Source organism: Camponotus vicinus, unplaced genomic scaffold (genome assembly GCF_025532165.1).
Source record: "Camponotus vicinus isolate PSW18456_S1 unplaced genomic scaffold, iyCamVici1.0 SCAF_4, whole genome shotgun sequence".
In the NCBI taxonomy this organism is placed as follows: Eukaryota; Metazoa; Arthropoda; class Insecta; order Hymenoptera; family Formicidae; genus Camponotus; species Camponotus vicinus.
The window spans coordinates 23,772,878-23,795,026 of record NW_028141976.1 but is presented as its reverse complement, the minus strand read 5'-3'; the positions used below and the strand labels follow the sequence as shown (position 1 = coordinate 23,795,026).

Genomic DNA, 22,149 nt, shown 5'->3' with positions numbered 1-22,149 from the left:
TCAAACGATTTCTCAATTATATCACAGAAATACAGACTTTAAATTCGAGTGATAATTTGAAAACATATAATTATAAAACCGTGTTCTTAATGGGTGATTGAAAAATTTCTAGAAATCACATACAAATCTGTGCATATATGCAAATTAGAAACAATCGACGATTTTAAAGAAAAACTACGATAGTAAAATCTCTCGATAAAAAATTAATTCACAATTTATACTCATGTCTAAACGTATAAATGTACACTTATCGTATCTGTTACAATTTTATGTACTTTTTGTTTATAATGTTTAAGACTAATATAAGAATTAATACCGTGTGATCATAAAATAATTATAATATATGTTATTTATATTGCTTACTTAGAGAAGCGTATAATAAAATCTATAGCATTTACAATTAATAACTAATTAATAATTAACAACTTTGTGTTGATAATTGTTGATAATAATTGATAAGTCAAAAAAGAACATTTTCTTTGTTAAATATTTTTAAAAAATAAAACGAATAAATAAAATATTAATGATTCATATACATATATATATATATATATATATATATATATATATACAATAATTAATGTTTGAACAAAACTAACATACTATTATCACACACAATGCCGTACGTTATTAACATATTTCTATATAAATTCTTTAATATATAAAGTATATTTCACAAAAAAATATGTTGGATAAAATGGAATATGTAATGCCGTAGATTTTTTAAAAATTGATATTTCAAGAAGTATTCTCATATATCGTTAATTACGTATTCCTCATCGTTAATTATATTAGGCACAAATATTTCTATATTATTAGTTATTTAAAATGCGTTTTTAAAACGTTTAAAATTTTTAATAATTATTAAATTGAAAACTTAGTTTTCAGCCGTTCTTTGTTTATTTAAGTCTTAAAATATTGTAATGTAGAGATTTGCAACTTTGCACTATAGTTGAAATAATCTTAGGATTTTATTTAGCATCTAAAAAAATTATCTAAAGAATCTGAAGAAATTTCTTTGCTAGTGATGTTCTAAATAATGTTAACTCTTTTTAGTGCAAAGTTAACCCTGTCACTGTAATCTTAGAAATCGAAATTAACTCTACTTAATACTTAATATTACCAAATATTTCTTATACAAAATTGTAAACTGTCATGTGATACAGAATCGAATCTTCAAAAAAGCGCGAATTATTCAAGTTATAAAAAATCTGAAATATATAGGAGAGATGAGTCAAACAGAGCAGTGTAAAATATCTCACAGTGTAACACATGTCACATTCGCAAAATGTGCACGATTAAATTGCAAGATTTGCCCTATTTTATGCCTAGAACTAATATATAAAATTCATGCATTCTCGCGATATGTTTATCTATATATACGTGTATATGTTCGCTTATGTAATATCCAATATTTAGACCAGCGCTTTTCCGCTATTCATAATCTCGAAGATTGTCCATAAATTTTCGTAAACTTGTACTTGTTGCTTTGCATCAGGTATCTGGATCGTTACATATATGGTACACGCGCTCGTATGTCATTGAATATTTGGAAATTTTTCAACAATATTCATTTGTAGACGCTACTTCACGATATCGAAGATCGAAGTTATTCAATAGCGATTTTTAAATATATACCGCCTCTTGACAAAGTTATAACAATATTCGTTATTTATTAGCATACAAAATGTGTTCTTATCTCTATCTCCGATGATTTTACAATTTCAAAATATCTCGAATTAAATATTACACTTCGCGAATACAGGACCTTCAGAGTAAAATTATAATTTTAAGAATTAGATATAATAAGAATTATAATTTTATTCCTTAGGTATCCTATGGTGATAATTTTTATTATATGGAATCATCACAAAGTCTTCCATACTTTTATATAAATTAGTCCGTAGATGCCAATCAACGTTTAAATTCTTTCCAATTTTTGTAAGGAGAGTGAATGTTATTACATTAAAACCGCCGAATATATAATTTACCTTAGAATAAAATTGCTTATCGTGTATAATAAATTACCGACATGTGCGCGTGTATAATATTCTCCCTTTCTTTTTTTCTTTCATAAGTGCGATTGCTATTGTGGTCCTTCGCCATGGAGTAAAGTGAGTATAGCATTTCTGAGAGCGAAGTTTGGAGTAAAAGAGGTGTCGTGCAATGGTTCATTTGTCATTGGACTGGTATATTTTCCGCACAAAAACCATTCGTTTATAGCTGCTCTCTCGTAAGTAAATCCATCTAGAAATTAATGGTCAATTAGGTTTATTAAAATATATATACATGTAACACGTAAATAAAATTCTAAAATATTTTTATTTTAATATATTTTTCTAATATTTTTTTCTAAAAAAAATGACTTATGGTGTTTTTACCTGAACATTGCACAGGTTCTTTCATTATCTCGTGTGTTATAGGACATAAGAATTCATGGGGAATCTCAGACTCATCTATATTCTCCATAATATTGCAATCTTCACGCTTCAGCCAATATAATTGCTTCTTTAGTGTTTCAACCGCCTACAAATATAATTTAAATATAATTAATTCAATGTTAAATTAGTTGAATAAGATCATTATAATATTGTATGTACCTCTTCATCATCTTCGATTTGCAACCGGGATATCAGCTCATTTTCCGATATGGACAACAAATGTCGTCCAGTTAATCCCAGAGGAAGCACTTTCTTAGAAAGTCTAGATAATTCAATATCATTTAACCATTTCAAAGTATCATGCGCCTTCCAATCTGCGACCTGAATAACAAAATATTATTTCGTCAAATTGAATATCATGCACATTTCTCATATTTTAAAATATTACTGACCCTCTTCTTTTTATTCCTCAAACTATCCATTAAATTACTTTGCGACACTAATTGCTGAGGCACCTTCCAAACTAAAACAGTTTTATCCAGAGCGCCTATAGGAAAAATATATCTTATTACAATAAAATATTTTTATAGAATTTTAATTATGAGTCTTCTATATAAAAAATGTGTGTATATCCGAATAAATTTTTAGGTAAGTTGAAAATTAAGCGAAAATTAAAAATGAAGAAGTTCCTAACTTGATTATTGATATGTACATTAATAATTAGAATAAATTATAACAAAAATCTTTGACCTGTAGCGAAGAATGACGTGTCCTCGGAGAATGCGCAAGATGTGACGAGACTGTCGTGATCCTCTAAGACGTATAGACAGCTTCCCGAAAACTAAAAGAGCATTAATTCTCGTAAATATATGCTCGCATTTTTTATTAAAATCTATTAAATTATCTTAATTACTCACTACACTCCATATACGAGCTGTTCTGTCCGTTGCGACGCTACCTAGAACTTCTCCGTGGATAGGCGAAAAACGGACACACATTACATTTCCACCATGCCCAGTTAAGGATTTTTTTTCCTTGTAACGTGTTCTGGTATTGCTCGAGCCAATACTGTCTGGATCGGATAATGACTCATTCGAGATGATTATGTGCCATAATTTAACTAACGAATCGTTACCACATGTTGCTAGTAAATATATTTGCTCATCGATGTTCGAATCTGTGTCTCTTGCTGCAAATAATTAATATTTATCACTGATTTCTGCGTTATTTAATCTCTGTTAAATTATGAAAAGAAATTATATTAATCGACATTACTTTTGATCGACATGCATCAACATATTAATACGATTTTAATAGGACGATTTTAATAGAAGCGTGTATAGTGTAACAAGATAATAATTAAAATATTTTTTGTGCACGTACTGCATATAGCGGAACCTGGAGTAGGGCTGAAATCGCATCCTTGAACACCCAGATCATGACTTGCATCGCAAACCATCAATGCTTCGGAACCGTTTTTTTCATCTAGAGTATCGAAAAGACGCCAAGTACCTTCGTTGCACGCGGTCACCAAATAACGAGAATCATGCGTAAATGCGATGGCCGATATCGCATCGGCGTGACCTTCGAAAACACTATAATATTCCCTAACGATTACTGTTAATTATCTACAGTTACAAATAGCAATGTAATTTATCAAATTATTACAAAAGTTGCACTAAATTTTTTATATAAATAAAATTATCGCACAAGAAATAATTACATTTAAATTAATTTTTTTTACTTAAAAAAAATTCTTACTACAATGTTAGTGTTTTTAAAATAAAGATATTTTAAAATATTTTTTCCTCACATTTTCAATCTATTAAAATTTATTTTTTACAAATTAGTAATATTCTGATATTAGTGATATTCTGTATTTATTTATCTGATATATTTGCTATTTTCTATTATTATCTATACGTACTGTAACCGGTCCATACTCTCTACGTCCCATAACGTTGTCTTCTCATCATCACCAGCAGTCGCAATTTTTGTACCATCCGGTGACCATCGGCATACACGGATACCTGTCCCGGAATTGACAAACGAGGATTTTGCTTGGTTTCCATTCTGTCAAGAAAAGTTATTATAAATAAGGAACTAGAAATAACCCATAATATTATATTCGCTATAAAACAACAGTTACTTCTGTATTCCAAACTACAGTCGTTCCATCGAGAGAACAAGAGGCGAGCATGGAACCACATGGACTAAATTCCACGTAATTGACGCTATAAGTATGAGCATCGAGTGGACTAAAAGGCTTCTCTTGTATTTTAATTATTTCCTCTCCATCTTCTTCCTCAGTTTCCACACTCCACATACGCACTAATTTATCGCTAAAAATGTGGAAATATATATTATTATGCTACTTTTACAATTTCGGAAAACTCACCCGGATGCTGAGGCTAGAAGATTATTTCCGTAGAAGGCAACGCTGTTCACCGCTCCATTATGCTCTTCCAGTCTTTGAATCAGTCGCACTTCGTTAGCATATGTTTCGACGTTTCTCATCACATCCTGTTCATACATAGTGTTCTAAGATAAAGAATTGTATTAATTTTCGTCATTTGTAAATTATTATTTATGATTAACTTACCTTTTCAGGATCATTCAGAAACCATTTCGTTCCAATATTTTTTGAGAGTTCCGAATCAACAGTTAAATTTCCTGTCAAGTCCGAGACGATTACTGATTTATCATTAGAGCCTGCAATTATATTGAAGGTTAATTATTTTAAATGGAATCATAAATCTTTCTGGAAATGCAAAAAAGATATACCTGTAGCTAATAAGCTTCCATCGCGCGAGAAAGCGCAGCAAGCAATGTATCTGTTATGACCAGAAAGTATCGTCATTATCTTTCCTGAGCTCTATGAAAAATTAAAGTAAATTAGTAAAAGATTAATTGTGTCAAATTTCGATTTTTTCTCTAAAAGGCAAGTGTCTTACCGTCTCCCAAATTACTGCCGTTTTATCGAGGCCACAGCTAGCAATGTATAATCCGTTGCTGCTGAAACGGACGCAAGTTAAGGCACTGCTATGCTTTTTCATCACTCTGCAAAGCTGTACAATGGCAGTAGAGGGTTGGGCCTCACATTTATTCTGGCTCACTGTGATTTCCCACAATTTCACATCGTGATCATTGCCGCACGAGACCAGCTGATAAAGCTTAGTATACGGTTCGTTACCTATGTGATAATCATTGTATCATTTATTATTATTTAGTACAACAAATTTTAAGTAATTCATTCTTTTAGATTCATTTAAATAGGATATGGGGCATGTTTGCGTACATGTGACTTCTTGAAAAGTGGAGAAGTCGCAACTAACTACTCCCATGTCGTGAGCATCGTCAATTGAAACGAGTTCAGCGACATCCTCATTGCTAGGCGTACAAGTGTCAATCAGCTCGGCAGTGGAAAACAGCTTTAAGACGCCCAATGTGCATGAGGTGATCAGCCAGCTGGAATCTGGCGAAAAAGACACACTCTGTACAGCACCCTCGTGTTTTTGAAAGCACCTAGAAACCGTAATAATAACCGTCATATATGATATTTAATCGGAATATACAATTTTTTATAACAGTTATTAAAAGAGGACTGACATAATTTTAGAGACAATCTTTATAAAAGATCTTGCCTGATTAAATTGCGATGAACCAGATCCCAGATACAGACTTGTCCATTATCTCCAGCGGTCGCAAGTAACGTTGAATCCGGCGAAAATCTGCAAACTCTCACCGCTTCGCCGCTCATCTGCACCATGGTATGTATCTTTGCCCCCGTCTTTGAGACAAAATAAATTTATCTTAATACAAAAAAATAGTAAACGCAAAAACATAATTTACAGTTCTAGACTTTTTATATTAAATGACCTTACATTTTTTTTTAATGCGCTATAGCGGTAACTTCTATATATACGTATAAAAAGTTTACTCGACTGTGTAACTTTCATAAAATCATAAAAGAAACTCAATAATTATTAATTATTTTTACAGATTGTGCGTTTTTATTTATATTTTTCATATTTTTAAACCTACACGCAAGTTCCAAAGCAGCGTAGTACCATCTATGCTGGAAGTGGCTAACATGGTGGATTGAGGGCTGACCTTGACCGAGGTCACGCCGTACTTGTGTCCCATCAGGGGTGAAAAGTAAGCTTCCACATATCCAGTACCGGGCTGCCATTCCCAAACTCGAACACGTTTGTCTCTGTGAATTAAAGAGATGTATAATTACAAGCGTAATTACAATTCTGCACTGATAATCGATATTTGTGCGTGCATCGATAACCAATATTTACCCGGATCCTGTTATCAGCACGCAATCACCAGCGAAATCGACGCTATTTACATCACTGGTGTAAACTGTGAGAGTCTGCAAAGCTTGCACGTCGCCTATGGCAGTCATGTTTTTTTCAGACTAACGGGTTACTTTGCTGTAAAGATGTATATAATATTAATCAGCTGTGTGCGTCACTTGTCAAAGTCAAGCCGATGTCATTTGATGAGAGAACGCATACTACATGAATGACGATGATCGATCTTTTCAATCCAACAATTTTATCAATTTTATCTTTATGGAGAGATATATCTACGTAGTTCACATTCACAATCGCATTTTGTCCTTTTGCATATTAAGAACTGATAAATGTTGATTTTATATATATATATATATATATATATATATATATATATATATATATATATATATATAAGAACAGTGAAATATTTTATTCATATATATATGAACAGTGAAATATTTTTATCGATTAAAAAATAAGGTCATCGTTGCCACAGTTCGATAATATCAAATTATTATAAATTATTATGCACATCGTAGCTACCCTTTTAAAGTTGATATATTCTTTCATGTTGAATATATATACAGGGTGACCCATTTTAACTTAGGCAGCCAAATAACTCGAAAAATAAGCAAGATAGAGAAAAATGTTTTAGACAAAAGTTGTATGGTTTCGAGGGGGCCATAAGATGGTATCATTGGTTTGACCTTGAAGAGTCATTTGAAGGTCACGTGAAGGTCACTTCAATTTTTTTAAATGGAATACCCTATATATTTTTATACATTCTTGTAGCTTATTTCGAGAGCTTTCCAAAACACTATAATTAAGTACCTTTCCGTTAAGTACTTTTTGAGTTATGATGCTTGAAATAATTTCTTAATTTTACATAAACCGTAAAATATCTTGTAAAATATTCATTTTTCGATTACCTTACCTTAATAGTTTTATGTACAAAATAATGAGAGGAATCAATTGGTGTAAAGAAAACACATAGTTGTTTCGAAGAAAAAATATGTAATTTGCAATTAACAATTCCATATTTTTTCTTAAAAACAACTATGTGTTTTCTTTACACCAATTGATTCCTCTCATTATTTTGTACATAAAAGTATTAAGGTAAGATAATCGAAAAATGAATATTTTACAAGATATTTTACGGTTTATGTAAAATTAAGAAATTATTTCACGCATCATAACTCAAAAAGTACTTAACGGAAAGGTACTTAATTATAGTGTTTTGGAAAGCTCTCGAAATAAGCTACAAGAATGTACAAAAATATATAGGGTATTCCATTTAAAAAAATTGAAGTGACCTTCACGTGACCTTCAAATGACTCTTCAAGGTCAAACCAATGATACCATCTTATGGCCCCCTCGAAACCATACAACTTTTGTCTAAAACATTTTTCTCTATCTTGCTTATTTTTCGAGTTATTTGGCTGCCTAAGTTAAAATGGGTCACCCTGTATATATATATATATATATATATATATATATATATATATATATATATATATATATATTCGGAATTATATATTCAACATGAAAGAACATATATATATATTCGGAATTAATTATATACACATATATATTCTGTCCATAGCTGTTACTTAACAATGTCGAAAGGATAATAAAGAGAGGAGCAGCTTTAACCTTCGCTTTTCAAATGCTTATAACATGTGCTTAGGCGTTTCTTAATAATACATATATCCCGAATCGACTAACTGTTCTACAGGTGGGTATACGTAAGATATCGGATTTCAAGTTTCTGAAAGTTAGATAGCCTTGGCATTGACCGTATCGCGGGTAAAGACATTCTATCGCCATCGATCTGCAAAGTATATTAATTTCATTTCTAATTGACGAGATATAGCATTGAAATAAATCATCGATATTCCACATAAATTAAATATCTGTTGTCATTTCATCGTAAGATTAGAATTGCCTGGTTTTTAAGATAAAAACGAAGAAATGATGATGGTGCGAATCGCGTTAATAATTTCTATAATTGCTATAATTCTATAATTAATTGTTGCACAAACAATTATGTATCTTTGAAAGTAGTTTAAAGTCTATACAATATTTATAAAGTTATACAATATATGTATAAACAAAGTAATAAGTTTTTGCAACATAGAAACCATTTAAGCGTCAGACTTAAAAGTCACACGTGAAAGTTTAACGCTGACGTGTACATAAAAGTTATTGATTGCATTTATCTGTTATTCTATCTCTATGAATGTGCAAAAACAATGCTATATTACTATAATAATGATTGATGTAGCAAATAAAACAAAAAATTTATGCTACCAATAAAATATTTATTATTATATATAATAAATGATAAAAGATCCCAGCAGATCCCAGCGGAATAAATGATAGCGGAGTAGTTAAGATAAAACTGTAATATGTGCGATAAGTAAAAATATATTGCTTGTACATGTATAAAGCTGATAATGTGCGATATTATCTGTTCTGCGCTAAAAAATAGAATTTAATATCATTATATAATGCATTACATTTGTTTCGCAGAAACTAACAAATTATTATATGACTAAAATATCATTCTATATATTACATGTGTGTTACACATTTTCTACTTTATTAATATTATAATATTAAATGATATAAAATATAAATGATATAAATCTACAAAGTATTCTTATCGATTTATATATAAGTATTTCGATTCTGAAATATACAAAATTACTATAAATTGTATTATATGCAATAAGATGTAAAAATGTAATGAGAAATACGAGGAGAAGAATCTTATGAATATATTATCGAGCGTTGATTGATATTTGTTGAATTAGAATTTTATTTTTCACGTTAAAAGACACAGCGTGCACCGAAGAGTTGAATGACTCTAAAATATATTAATATACTAGTCTAGTATTAATTATCTTTCTTACATAAAAATAGCTATTTAATAACAATTGATCCGTAATAATTTGCGTGGGATGCTGCTGTTTTTAATTTATTACCATGCCAATAAATCTCTCATTAAATTATTGAGCAACAGTCAATCAGGACTTAATCAAGTGCAGACATAAATCAACAGTCTCGAGTATTGCTTTCATAAAAAAAAATTAACGTCAATTATTTATTTTACATCTCTAACATAGTGTTGTGTTTATATGATTCTTCAATATTCTTGTACTCGTTTTATGAATAATCATTATCATTTTTCTCGTACTCACTCGTAACGAAGGCACATGTTCCAAATTCTAGTCGAAGCTCTCTCTCGGTGCTTCGTTGTTCTATCAACCAACACGCACATGATACATGATTTTCATGATTTTGGGCTACGCGTTGCGAAGCGATGTCACATATTATTTGTCACGATCAACATAGTGTTCCTGCCGACGAGACACTTCGAACAGGATATCCCGGACAGGGCACCTGTCACAATGAAGTTAAACACGCTAAACGCATGTCCACTGGCGTCCAGATCAATATTACGGAGGCGTAACGTGAGATATAAACTGTGTGCGGTGTTTACTGCAAAATGCTACGTGTATAACTGTTTTTCTTTTTGCAATCACCGCGAAAGAGAATATTTCTATAATTAAACACCTGTACTTATCGCAACTTATATTAGATGTGTACGTAAATTTGTTTTATCTCGTCAGAGAAAATATATAGTAAGATGTGCTAACTACGGTTTCCTAATTTTATTTTCGCAATATGTATGATATGTGTACACTTATTTTAAAATAATATAGCGAGAAAATATACCTATTCAAATATTCACTTGTATTAACTATTTTATTTGTATTAACTATACGCTTATGTGATACGTATATTTTTTCAAATATATTGAAAAAATGTACATATAACATAAGCTTATAGTTAATACAAATTTAATTTTTTTATCACACTTTAGTACATGAAATTCATTACAAAACAACAAAACTATTAAATTAATATATATATATATATATATATATATATATATATATATATATTATATTTGTTTCAATTCGAAAGATGTTTCTTAAAATTAGAAAAGAACATTTGTAATGTATTTTATACGATAATTAATTTTTTCTCGGATATACCCCTAACAACACACATGTCCAAAAGATGTCCATAGAATATCTAGAGGACAGCCAAAGGATATTTTATGTCCTCTGGATGTCCTCTCGATGACCTTTGAACATATTTTGGACATGAGTGTTGTTAGGGACCTATATTATAAATCAATAAATACAGAAAAATGCATTTAATAATAGTGAAAAATTATTATAATTTTATTCATTGATTCGACTTGTTTTGTTCATTTGTTTATTGTTTTGAATTTGCAATCAACATCAAAATTGACATTTACCAGAAATCGGAATCCGCGAAAAGAAAAGTTTCTCAAGTTAATTTGCCAGTAAATATACTGCCTGTAATACACATAGTTCATATGCAATATGCATACGTGTAATGCATACGTGCAATGCATTCTCAAAAAATCGTTAAAATTATTAGGGGAATATATTTCAGCAAAAGATAAATTAAGATAAGAGAAACAATTAGCAGGTTTAAATTCACGATTAAATTCATAATATTAGAGCAGCACGAATTGAAGGACGTTACATAAAGAGATTTTTCCTACTTCTTCCAAATCATATTCTCCTCATATCGTAAATTTAATCGCGAGCTTCGAATTCCGTGGCTATCTCTCGATGAAAAACATTGCAATCAACTCAGCTGTTGTGATACCGCGTTTAGAGTTTCGGACAAAAGTCAACGCAGAAGAAAATCAGCTGTTTGTTCTGTCCAAGCGCATGCGCACACTGATCAGCACTAACCACGTGAACGTGAACGCATGTATAAATAAAATGACAGCCAAGACCGGTGGATCTGTGAAGATCTGTGGAAGAAAAACATTGTCGTCTTTTATGGATTGTTAATTGACAGTAGATCGGATTGAAGAATCAATGCCGCTTGGTAGCAAGCCAGAATGCGCGAAATGCGGGACTCGCGAGACCCCCTTGTGGCATTCGACCGATGCCGGAAACTTGTGCAACGCTTGCTTAGAGGATGAGCGGAATGCTGAAGCGAATTCGTCCTTCAAGGCAGACGAGGAGGATAAAAGCGGCTCGCTAAAACCTAGAAGAAGCACCAGGATCACAAGATATTGCAATGCAAAAGTGACAGGACCGCATAAAGTTGTACCTAAAGGCAAGGGTCGCAGGAATTTGTTTAAGAAAACGGTGTGTGAAAATCTTTGCACATCTTTAATTTGCTAAGAAAATTAATGTATTTAACTTATGAGACTATATGAAAGAAATCGCCTTTATATATTTTTTGTTATCAAATAGAGATTAGTGTCTCAGAACTGATATTGATATTAGTTATAAAAATTGTGAAATAATTATATAATTGTTAAATATATTTATAAATGTTTATGTTTAATTAGTTAAGTTAAATTGTATGTCTATACAGCCTGTCAAAGCACCCACTGCTACTGCAACTCCAGTCACTAGTAATTTTGTGTTTTATAAAGGCACATATTTTCAAGTTGGAGATATAGTTTCCATGCAAGATATAGATGGTGGTATTTATTATGCTCAAATACGTGGCTTATTGACAGATCAATACTGTGAAAAGAGCGCTGCTGTTACCTGGTTATTGCCTACTACAGCAAGGTAATTCTTTATTCAGTTTATTCCATTAGTTTTTATCTTCAATAGTATATTCCATATTATTCCATAGTTTTATCTTTTATTGTATATCATAAATTTATTTAGCAATGAATCTGTATTAATTTAATAATACTATATTTTAGTCCACCGCCAGAAGAAGGTTTTATTCCTGAAACATACATAATTGGGCCAGAGGAAGATTTACCACGCAAATTAGAGTGTATGGAATTTGTCATGCATGCTCCGTCAGATTATTTTAAGTTAAAGAATACACCCTATCCACCTACACTTACAGAAAAAGGAATTGGGTACATATGGACAACTCTTAAAAACGAAATAGCAATATCTAAAAAATGATAATTGTTTTGGAACATAATTGATGATGACTTATGAAAATAGTATCTTTTATGTATATATATTTACATATGTAAATTATTTTATATTTGTAGATAGTATTTTTAAAATACTATCTATAAATACAAAATAATTTACATATGTATATTTATATTATTTTTTTAGTAAAAAATGCTATTAACAGAGAATGCATAAATAGTGCTGTAAAACTTTTATTAGTACAACAGAAATATACATGAGAAATAATATGCATTACTATAGTTTGTCTATTAAATATATTTTGTTACAATATAACATTAATATTTTTCATATTTCTAGTGAATAATTGTGGCTGTACTTCTTTTTTACAAAACGCGGAATTAGATTATCTTGGACAATTAAAAATCACTCATATCATAGTTGAATTCATGGACTTGATATTGTTTTAATATACTTTCTAATATACATATATAAAAATCTAAAGGATATTCTTACTTAATTTTTTCTTTTTATGTAGAAACTTTCGAGACTGTATTATATTTTTCTTTAAAATATTTGCCTAAAAGTCGTAGTTCCAAAGTAGTAGTAGTAGTCAAATAATAGTTCATCCATGATCTTAACTCTGATATCGTTGAGATGGAATATATGCAGATGCAGTAGGCAACATTGGTGCATTCTCGCTTGCCTGAAGAGAGGAGAAAAGTGCCCTCGGTGTGTCGGTAGTGTCGGATACGTTTGGGATGACAGAAGAAACCAGTCAGCTAGGTGCCAACGAAGTGACGGCTGGTCAGAATTTGAGATCTTTTATAGCTTGCGGCAAGTCAGGCAGCTTCATATCCTTTATTTGCTGTGGTATATTCATGTTCTTCACGGCCGAGACAGCACGCGCGGGCGCTGCTGTGATTCCCGCCTGCACACACCATAGAGGATGGAAGAAGTGTGGAGAACGGACAATTTTAGGAGGATTCAGTAAATGACTAGGCTGAAATTTTAGCAGGGAGCGAAAGCAAATGACAGTAGGTGACTACACGACACTGACGATATTTATTATTCTTATGAGCATTACGACGTATACATTATCTTAAGGCACTCGAAGCGGACAATTATGAAATAAATTATATCGCCATGCGTGTTACGTAAACGCTCACGCTGCACAAAAGCCATAAAAAACTTTACACTTTCAATAGTTTTAATTAGAAGAAAAAGAAATAAATCAGATATATACACTATGTAAGAATGAGATTGTACAAAGTAGTTTGATTTGCTATTGCTGATTTTTACTTAAGGAGGGGGCCCCAGAAGGACAAATGGACGGGGTGAATTAGACCGTCCAGATTTGTAAGTTCCCTAAAATTGATGTTACATCAATCAGTCCTATCTATTGCTTTATATTAGATTTGCTCTACAGATCAAACCATATATGAATGCATAGCTAAAGCGTTCAATGGATTACATTAACATATTAACATTTTTAAGCCCAGTGAAAGAAACTAAATACATATTTGCAAAATTGGCCATACTAAAACGCATATTACTAGCATTCTATATGATGATAAACAAGTATGAGTTTGGGCGTAAAAAATTATAAAAGTTTATGCATCACGAACATGGGTCACAATATTCTTGACTGTGATCTATTATTCTTACTATATCTTTATTATATTGTAATATTAAATATATATTTTATATATATATATATATATATATATATATATATATATATATATATAATATATATAATATTAAGAACAAATTTTTAAGAGATCATAGTCAAGAAATCAAAATTATAATAGCAAATTGACAACTTACCTCTTGTTTTTCTAACTTGTTTTGATCCTCGATTCTTGTGAGAATTTCAGTCATGTTAGTCTCAAGAACCATACCACCCATCACCAATTCATTGAGTATATAATGAACTTTGTCTACATGAAAAATGAGATCAAGTTCACACACATTCTCAAAGCATTTGTCCAAAGTTTCGACAAAGACTTGTATTAAGTCTAAAATTCCAAGCTCCGATTCTGAACTATCAACACAGAATACGAAATAAAGCGTAGCATAGTGTCGATAGATCAACTTATAGTCGGATCCACCAATCAGGCTACCACCTTCCAAGAAATTACATACATTGTCATCTCTCTTGGAAACAAGCTGAAATGTCTCTTTTATTATCTGCTGTTGCATGTCCTCATTCTGAAGCAAAAAATTTGTTCCATATTGTAACGATCCATATGGATCGTTTTTCTAATGCATTCCTGTTATAATTTTCATATTCTTTTTGAATTATATTATCTTAAATTTATACTTTTACACATTATAACTTTACATGTTATCTAATATATAATTTTTATTATTTTTTAGCAAAAAGTTAGACACAATTAAATAATTTATCAATTATAGAATTTATGAATGTTAAATGGAAAGAGAAATGCGAGAGTAATACTAACATATACTTACGAAGTACTGATAAAACTTGGAAAGACGAGGTTTCCCATGATTATTAAAAACTAAGATCGCCTTAATCATGTCTGTAGCCGGAATCAATTAACGTTACTCGATATTATGGTAATCCTATTATTATCCTCGAAATATACGATCATCGATCAAAAGGTTACATTTTATGACACGTTTCTAATAGATTAATTCTCCGTTATTTTTTTTATCTTTTTTTGATATGTCAGCAAATAAGACTTTTAACCCTCTTCTGTATCCTCAACTCCGATAAGGTTAATCCGTCAGCTGTTGATGTGATGTCTGTTTTTATGTCAATATATTTCGTTTTAAAGAAAATGCTCCACTTCCAGAAAATTATCTAACATATAAAATATCACGATGTTTATCGAATATATATGAAATGTTTCATTTCTCTTCTCAATTATCTTTTCAATTCTCTGCCATTTAAAATGAAACTGATATGATTGTACATCCATAGGCGTAACAACAAGAAGTAGGACGAAAAATACAAATGTGTAATATAGAATAATACACTTTCTTCTTATTTCATATATAAAAAATTCTTTATGTATATAAATTAATTAAACTGTTTATGTTTTGTACTATATTCCTGTAGCTAATACTAAATAAAGAAGAAGGAAAATAAAGTCTGATAAAAGTTAAAATCAACGCTATAAGATTAAATAAGATCGTAAAACTTGGTAGATAAAAATTTCTACAATTTCTTCATATCTAATAAATCATTATGTAAAGATAATTAATATCATAAGAGATTATACATATAATGAAAATGTCAACAATAATAAAAATGCAATAACTTTTCAGTTATTATATGATTAAAAATAAATTATCCTAAATTATATATCGAGGTAACCAACCGATGGACTTTTTGTACTAACGATGCAAGATTACAAAAAAGAAAGAGGCAAATTGCCGGAGTCGCGGACGCGGAGACAAAATACGCGCAAGCGCGCGCGCGTCACACGCATTTGGTTTCCTCGGCATGTGACAGCATCGAGATGGTATAAAGAGAGACGGAGAGGGAGAGTGAAAGATAAAGAGAGAACGAATGAGAAGAAAGAGAGCGAGATGACATCGAATTAAATGGAGTTCTTTTTTCTTCTCCTTATCGCATGTACATACATACGTGTACGCTTTCCGCAGTGCGTGATGTTTCGGTGAGCCGAGTTTTCGTTCTACGAGGACGAGGTAAATGGAGAAACGTCAAATGCGGCATGAGCACGCAATCATCGCGGCCAAAAGGTGAGCGTATGATATCGTTTATTCGTACGCGTTATCGCATGCGAATTATGTTAATTGCAGAAGTTTCCGCACACTGCAAACGACCCGCGAGCTTCGAGTTTCACGGTGGCGTCAGATGCGATTACATCCAATTGCATTGTGCAACTACGCTTGGAATACGTACATATTTTTAGCTTCGCGAGATACACACTTGAAATCTGTATACAACTATTATTAGACGCATCTGATTTGATTGATAGCGCATTTCCCGCGCGTTAAGGTTGAATTTTATTATTCTTACATGAACAGTGAAGAAGGTGCGATAAAATGTTATGTAGAAAATGACATGCGATGTCAGTATAATTTTCCATAAATATGTGAATAAATAATTATGCAAATGTTAAGAGTGTATAAGAATGTTTATACTTACAGTAAAAGCAAGACGGGTAAATAACAGAAAGTTTACATAGTATTTAAAATTATCACCTAAGATTGTTTCAAATATTGGAATTGGCACTATTATCTTTATGTGTGTTTATCTTTGTTATAAATGTATTCTAGATAAAACCAATTGTAAGGAGCTATAAATCAATGTCTTTTGTACACATCAATACAAAATAATGTTTTTTTGACATACATAACAATCTGACAAATCATTATGATGACATTGAAATCATTATGATGTTAAAATGACATAAAATTGCGATAAAACTAAAATATAGTTTTTTAAACAACCTTTGTCACAGGAATTATATCGACCAGTCTACTATTGCTGTAGCAAAATGTCAAATGTCTTATATTGCTGTAGGGAAATGTCAAATTTTATATACAGAAAGGTTTCATATGATTTGTAAATTGCTTACTAAAATTGTTTTACATGTTTTCAATCTTTAATTTATATATTAACAATGTATTTTTATTTTTTCTGTACAAATTAATATAACTATATTTTATTTTTTTATATAGATGGACAGATTACGACTACTACCTATGGATTTACCTGCAATTACTGTCAACAATAGTAGCAGCATTAAAGGCAAGGCTTCTTTTGTTCGACGATTGGCAATAGGATTTGTGATTCTAGCTATACTCGGTCTTTTATATGTACCAGCATATCACTCCGCACAGAGTCCATTCTTAAGCTTAAGCGATATTCAGTCTCCTGCAGAATCTCCTGGCAGTTCGCACTTGATAGCATCTATGGGTATTCTTTACGTTTTTTACTTATGATAATACAATAATTGAAAGAGAATTGGATATAAAAATATTTAGTTTTAATATAAACATACAAAAATATTTAATTATAATATATAAAATAATTTTTAGCGCAATTACCTGGCTGGTCATATAATACATCAAGAAATCTTTGTATTTACATTCATCCAGAGAACACCACATCAATTCTCAGTCCTATGAGTATCTGTTCATTATCGCCATATTTATTAATAATTATATGCTCGGCAGTTGCAAATCAGGAGGTCCGTGTCGCTATTAGGAGTACTTGGGCTAATAAATACAACTTAGATAATTTGTACAATTCTACAGTCAAAATAGCATTCCTATTAGGACAAAGTGACAATGATACACTCAATGTAAATATTTTCTCTTATAGTTTCATGTAGAAATTTCTGCATATTTAATTTAATTTCTGCATTTTTAAACTTTTTCATTTTGTCTTATAGAATTTGATTGTTGAGGAAAACTCTCAGTACAATGATATTATACAAGAACGTTTCTTTGATACATATAACAATCTGACATTAAAATCAGTTATGATGTTGAAATGGGTGACATCAAATTGCGATAAAGCTAAATATATCATGAAAACAGATGACGATATGTTTGTAAACATTCCATTACTCTTGCAAACATTGCACTCGAAAACACAGCCAGAAATTCTCCTAGGTTCCCTCATTTGTAATGCTAGACCAATATTGGACCCCAAAAACAAATGGCAAGTATTCTTCTTTATTTTCTTTATGATTTATCGTATATTTTATGTAAAAATAATGTAAAATGGCAATAATTTTAATTATGCAGGTATACACCAAAGTACATGTATTCAGAGAAAACATATCCAAATTATTTGTCGGGTACAGGATATGTTATGAGCATGAATGTAGCATTGAAATTATATCAAGCAGCATTGATAACACCAGTATTACACTTGGAAGACGTTTACATTACGGGTTTGTGCGCGAGACGCGCAAAAATTCGACCCGTCAATCATCCTGGATTCAGTTATATACCTCGCAAGATAGATCCCTGTGTACTCAGCAACGCCATAACCACGCACAAGGTTAATGCGTCTAATATGTATGTGATTTGGGTGAAAATAAATGACACGAATGTTTCCTGCAGCAACCGTACTCGTAGAGATCGAAAAACGGTCACTCTGAGAAGTGGCAGGAATGCCGGCTATTACATTTTTAAAAGAAAAACTATAAACAAATGTGTTTAGGTATGTATTTTCAAGTATTATAAAATGTATATCATTATATATTTCATGCGCATTATATATATTATATAATGTGTGTATATACATATAATTTATCATAATTAATTTATCAAATTTTTATTGATAAATCGCGTCCCATACAGCACAGAACATTGCAGTAATATTGTGATAATATTGCAATGTTGCTGCAATGTTACAACAATATTAATAATATTGCTGCAATATTTTGTGCTGTATGGGATCTAATGAAAAATAGAGAAATGATTCGAAAGTGATGAATTTCTAGTTTTAGAGGTTTAAGAAAATTCTTTTCAATTTCTTACAAAATTCATTATTCTTTTATGAATATTTTATCGTTGAAATATTATTTGTTGTTTTCTATATCATTTTGTGCCATCAAGCAAATGATAAAATTTTATCCTAAAAAATGATTCGGATTTTAAAACAATAAAATTATTAATGAATATTCTATAAGACTTTGTCCAGTTTGTTAATTTATGATTGATAGTGTTTAGATTATATAAATGAGACTGCAGCCAATTTGCACCAACAATCTAATTGATCGTGTATTAGTTAGCGATTCTTTTCGCGGATGTTGCACATAGTATAAATAAAGACGAAAGATTTTTGATTGATTTATTAAACTTTATCTGATATCGATACAATTGGCATTATGCATTTTCAGAGAAAAGCGATTGTGGCAGGCGTTCGCGTGTGTTTTCTATGATATTTTTCTATTTAAACCAAAGTAGTATTTAAGGATACGCTCTGTCAATTATATAAATCTTTTACATAATTTATATTGTCTTTTTCGCTTCTTTTTTTTTGTAAGTCATGACAATTTAAGACGATAAGATTTTTGACACGCGGTCTTCAAATAACGAATATACTGTGTTATAGACAGTTCGAGTATTAGATTTATTGATTGACATTTCCTAATAATATTTAAATGATATTTATCTATGTAGGAAGAGAGATTTCTCTTCGCGAATATATGATTTCGTTACGATAATACATTACGATAATCATACGTTAAATAAGAATTGACAGTTGAAGTTAGTGACTGAAGTAGACAGGAAAGAGCGCAACCTCTTCCCTATCCTAATGATACAAATAATCTATGTAATATTATTGCTTCCACGTACTTACGTGAAATTATTTAGAAATGTACTAATATTCGTATTATTAATCTACATATTACAGAATTTCTTAATAATCTTGTTTCCTAAGCATAACATAAAAATTAGGCATAAAAAAGTTGCTTCCTTGATTTAATAACATAAATGTAGAAATTATTTTCTATTTAAATAAGAATGTATTAATGATTCAGTCTAAAGAAAGAAAAATTTCATTATTGATGTTAATATAATAAATAAAATTGATTCTTTCAAATTCATTGGATTATTCATTAGATTTTATGTCTGAATCTTGACAAATTAATATTGCTAAAAATATAAGTTGTTTCATAATACATATATAAATGCACTATATTGGTTGTATTTTAACTCACAAATAATATTGAAATGTGATCGTACTTTCAGAATTAAGATATTGTGTTGAGCTTAGTTTTTTGCAGTCTATATGAACAATTTTGTAAAGCCTAGCATATTCATATTGCATCATGTGGACATATTAAAAATTTGTTAAGAATAAATATTTATTAAAAAGTACATTTAATCTGTAATAAAACAGTTAAAAATATTTTCTTCATACGCTATTAGAAAAGATAATATCCAAGAGAGATAGAGTCAAAAAAGAATCTTCAAGTATATATATATATCGATATAAAAGTATGTAAATACATACATAAGTATATTGCAGATATATTATGTCGATAAAAACAAAATTTCTCTATAAAACATATCTATTCAATTAAGATATTCAAATTGAATTGTTTCATGTGTGTGTATTAAATTATTTTGATTTTAAGATTATATTTCCATAGCAAATATAAGTTTTTTTTTTAATAAATTTTATATATTTACGTTTTTTATATAGAATTTATACTTACTTATTGTTACTTATAACTTGTGAATTTTTGATTCTCTTTCTCTTTCTCTTTCATTCTTTCACATGGAAGTTCTATACATTTGAATCTTACATTATTTTTTCAATAATGATATAAAAGATTCTAAAGTAGTTCGCGTTTTTTATTGTAAATCAATAAACATTAAAAAATATTATAGCATGACAAAGTTGAACTAATTTTTGAATAAATATCATGCTGGAAAGCAGTATTGTTTGCAATGCATAATAAAATTAGTTTACTATTAAATCTGTTAAGATAGCTGTTAAGAAAGTGATGATCTAAGACATAATAGAGAATCTGCTCTGAACTCTATTAAGAATTTATTATAATTTATCATTTAAAATTAATTCAAAATTTGTAATATGCCGTATATATCACTTTGTTATATATCAGGATAATTAGAAAATTTGAATAGCAAAGAACTTCGTGAATCATGCTTTAAACTGTATGTTTTAAAATTAATACATTCCATGATCCATGACAATGAGATATTTGTAATTTAGAATGAAGATGATTAAAATGACTATATATGGAATACCTTCTAGTGGCCTTAGAAAGTTTATTTTGTAAGAATAAGTCGATGTGACATTGAGTGTTTTATTTGTAATTAAAGAATAATTAAAGCTAGGCCATTGTAACATTGGGTGCTATATGATGTATGAAGAGTAATACTAATAATGATACACATTTGTAATAGAAGTGTAATATGATGAGCTATCATGTTGCAACTTCAGTCAATCTTTACACATCGAATATAAAACAAATCAACTAAAAGATAACATTTCTTCTTGTTAAAATATATACATTTTTACTTATGTGGAATATAATTCAGATGATACATTATTTTATATCACGCTGTAGTATTAGTATGCTGTTTATATATTATTGTAAAAACATTTTTTGAAGCTTTTAGAAGAATAAGGACATTGATTTGTACATCTATCTAAATGTACAACAGGAATTGTAAATAAAACAAATATAAATATTGTTTTGTGTTGCATTTCAAATAAAGAGAATAAAACTTGGATTTAATTATTTATTAAAAATACAAATATATAAGTATTTTACACATGATAAAATACAACATGCTGATTTTATGAAGAACTTTGTTTAAACGAACATTTTAAAAATATAAAATTAATGTGTTTCCTATTAATTTTATTTAATTAGATGTCGCACACCCAATTATATATTTGCGAAAATATAATAATATGTAATAATCGTAATAAATTACCTTTACATAATTTGTATTTTGATATATATATGTATATAAAACTATTGTTGATTTTGGTCACTTCAAAGACAT

The 22,149-nt window shown here is 30.0% G+C and overlaps 4 protein-coding genes across 25 annotated transcripts; 2 read left to right on the top strand and 2 right to left on the bottom strand.

Annotated features, from left to right (window-relative positions):
- Nucleotides 1-603: 603 nt before the first annotated feature.
- LOC145970785 (WD repeat, SAM and U-box domain-containing protein 1) lies at nucleotides 604-12,049 on the bottom strand. 7 transcript variants are annotated; one of them, XM_083097744.1, is made up of 19 exons: nucleotides 11,295-12,049; nucleotides 9,892-10,253; nucleotides 6,689-6,823; nucleotides 6,426-6,597; nucleotides 6,026-6,171; nucleotides 5,680-5,906; nucleotides 5,336-5,574; nucleotides 5,166-5,256; nucleotides 4,984-5,093; nucleotides 4,780-4,922; nucleotides 4,531-4,723; nucleotides 4,309-4,454; nucleotides 3,765-3,988; nucleotides 3,299-3,570; nucleotides 3,132-3,222; nucleotides 2,834-2,928; nucleotides 2,601-2,762; nucleotides 2,382-2,526; nucleotides 604-2,247 (listed from the first exon to the last, which is right to left on the bottom strand). In XM_083097744.1, exons 3-19 carry the CDS (start codon nucleotides 6,793-6,795, stop codon nucleotides 2,087-2,089), a joined length of 2,724 nt encoding a protein of 907 aa, XP_082953870.1. In that variant the 5' UTR covers nucleotides 6,796-6,823; nucleotides 9,892-10,253; nucleotides 11,295-12,049; the 3' UTR covers nucleotides 604-2,086. The 7 variants fall into 7 exon arrangements, with proteins under 7 accessions (XP_082953870.1, XP_082953871.1, XP_082953872.1 ...); XM_083097745.1 differs by having other exon boundaries at nucleotides 9,892-10,222; XM_083097746.1 differs by having other exon boundaries at nucleotides 9,892-10,192.
- On the top strand, nucleotides 11,027-12,933 carry LOC145970788 (GATA zinc finger domain-containing protein 1). The gene is made up of 3 exons (XM_083097758.1): nucleotides 11,027-11,895; nucleotides 12,128-12,330; nucleotides 12,471-12,933. The coding sequence occupies exons 1-3, from the start codon at nucleotides 11,620-11,622 to the stop codon at nucleotides 12,682-12,684; spliced, it is 693 nt and encodes a 230-aa protein (XP_082953884.1). The 5' UTR covers nucleotides 11,027-11,619; the 3' UTR covers nucleotides 12,685-12,933.
- On the bottom strand, nucleotides 12,878-16,582 carry Or (AP-3 complex subunit sigma-2 or). 10 transcript variants are annotated; one of them, XM_083097762.1, is made up of 4 exons: nucleotides 16,258-16,555; nucleotides 15,118-15,472; nucleotides 14,470-14,853; nucleotides 12,878-13,570 (listed from the first exon to the last, which is right to left on the bottom strand). In XM_083097762.1, exons 2-4 carry the CDS (start codon nucleotides 15,184-15,186, stop codon nucleotides 13,448-13,450), a joined length of 576 nt encoding a protein of 191 aa, XP_082953888.1. In that variant the 5' UTR covers nucleotides 15,187-15,472; nucleotides 16,258-16,555; the 3' UTR covers nucleotides 12,878-13,447. The 10 variants fall into 10 exon arrangements, with proteins under 10 accessions (XP_082953888.1, XP_082953886.1, XP_082953889.1 ...); XM_083097760.1 differs by having other exon boundaries at nucleotides 16,262-16,555; XM_083097763.1 differs by having other exon boundaries at nucleotides 15,118-15,414; nucleotides 16,262-16,555.
- On the top strand, nucleotides 16,106-21,870 carry LOC145970787 (beta-1,3-galactosyltransferase 1). Of its 7 annotated transcripts, none has more exons than XM_083097753.1 (6): nucleotides 16,106-16,377; nucleotides 16,438-17,192; nucleotides 17,323-17,560; nucleotides 17,683-17,948; nucleotides 18,039-18,310; nucleotides 18,397-21,870. In XM_083097753.1, the coding sequence occupies exons 2-6, from the start codon at nucleotides 17,139-17,141 to the stop codon at nucleotides 18,815-18,817; spliced, it is 1,251 nt and encodes a 416-aa protein (XP_082953879.1). In that variant the 5' UTR covers nucleotides 16,106-16,377; nucleotides 16,438-17,138; the 3' UTR covers nucleotides 18,818-21,870. The 7 variants fall into 7 exon arrangements, with proteins under 7 accessions (XP_082953879.1, XP_082953878.1, XP_082953882.1 ...); XM_083097752.1 differs by having other exon boundaries at nucleotides 16,106-16,802; nucleotides 16,918-17,192; XM_083097756.1 differs by having other exon boundaries at nucleotides 16,106-17,192; nucleotides 18,397-18,817; nucleotides 19,500-21,870.
- Nucleotides 21,871-22,149: the final 279 nt, after the last annotated feature.

Coding starts and splice junctions, on each gene's coding strand:
- LOC145970785 (XM_083097744.1), bottom strand. CDS start 6,795: ATGACTGCCATAGGCGACGTGCAAGCTTTGCAGACTCTCACAGTTTAC. Junction 5,575..5,679: donor CACTTTTCAAGAAGTCACAT/GTACGCAAACAT, acceptor ATTATCACATAG/GTAACGAACCGTATACTAAG. Junction 2,527..2,600: donor AAATCGAAGATGATGAAGAG/GTACATACAATA, acceptor TTATATTTGTAG/GCGGTTGAAACACTAAAGAA.
- LOC145970787 (XM_083097753.1), top strand. CDS start 17,139: ATGTCAAATGTCTTATATTGCTGTAGGGAAATGTCAAATTTTATATAC. Junction 17,193..17,322: donor CAAATTTTATATACAGAAAG/GTTTCATATGAT, acceptor TTTTTTATATAG/ATGGACAGATTACGACTACT. Junction 17,561..17,682: donor GCACTTGATAGCATCTATGG/GTATTCTTTACG, acceptor AATAATTTTTAG/CGCAATTACCTGGCTGGTCA.
- Or (XM_083097759.1), bottom strand. CDS start 16,351: ATGCCGCATTTGACGTTTCTCCATTTACCTCGTCCTCGTAGAACGAAA. Junction 14,854..16,261: donor GCACTGCGGAAAGCGTACAC/GTATGTATGTAC, acceptor TTTTTGCTTCAG/AATGAGGACATGCAACAGCA. Junction 13,571..14,469: donor ACAAGTTAGAAAAACAAGAG/GTAAGTTGTCAA, acceptor TGGTGTGTGCAG/GCGGGAATCACAGCAGCGCC.
- LOC145970788 (XM_083097758.1), top strand. CDS start 11,620: ATGCCGCTTGGTAGCAAGCCAGAATGCGCGAAATGCGGGACTCGCGAG. Junction 11,896..12,127: donor GGAATTTGTTTAAGAAAACG/GTGTGTGAAAAT, acceptor ATGTCTATACAG/CCTGTCAAAGCACCCACTGC. Junction 12,331..12,470: donor TTATTGCCTACTACAGCAAG/GTAATTCTTTAT, acceptor ACTATATTTTAG/TCCACCGCCAGAAGAAGGTT.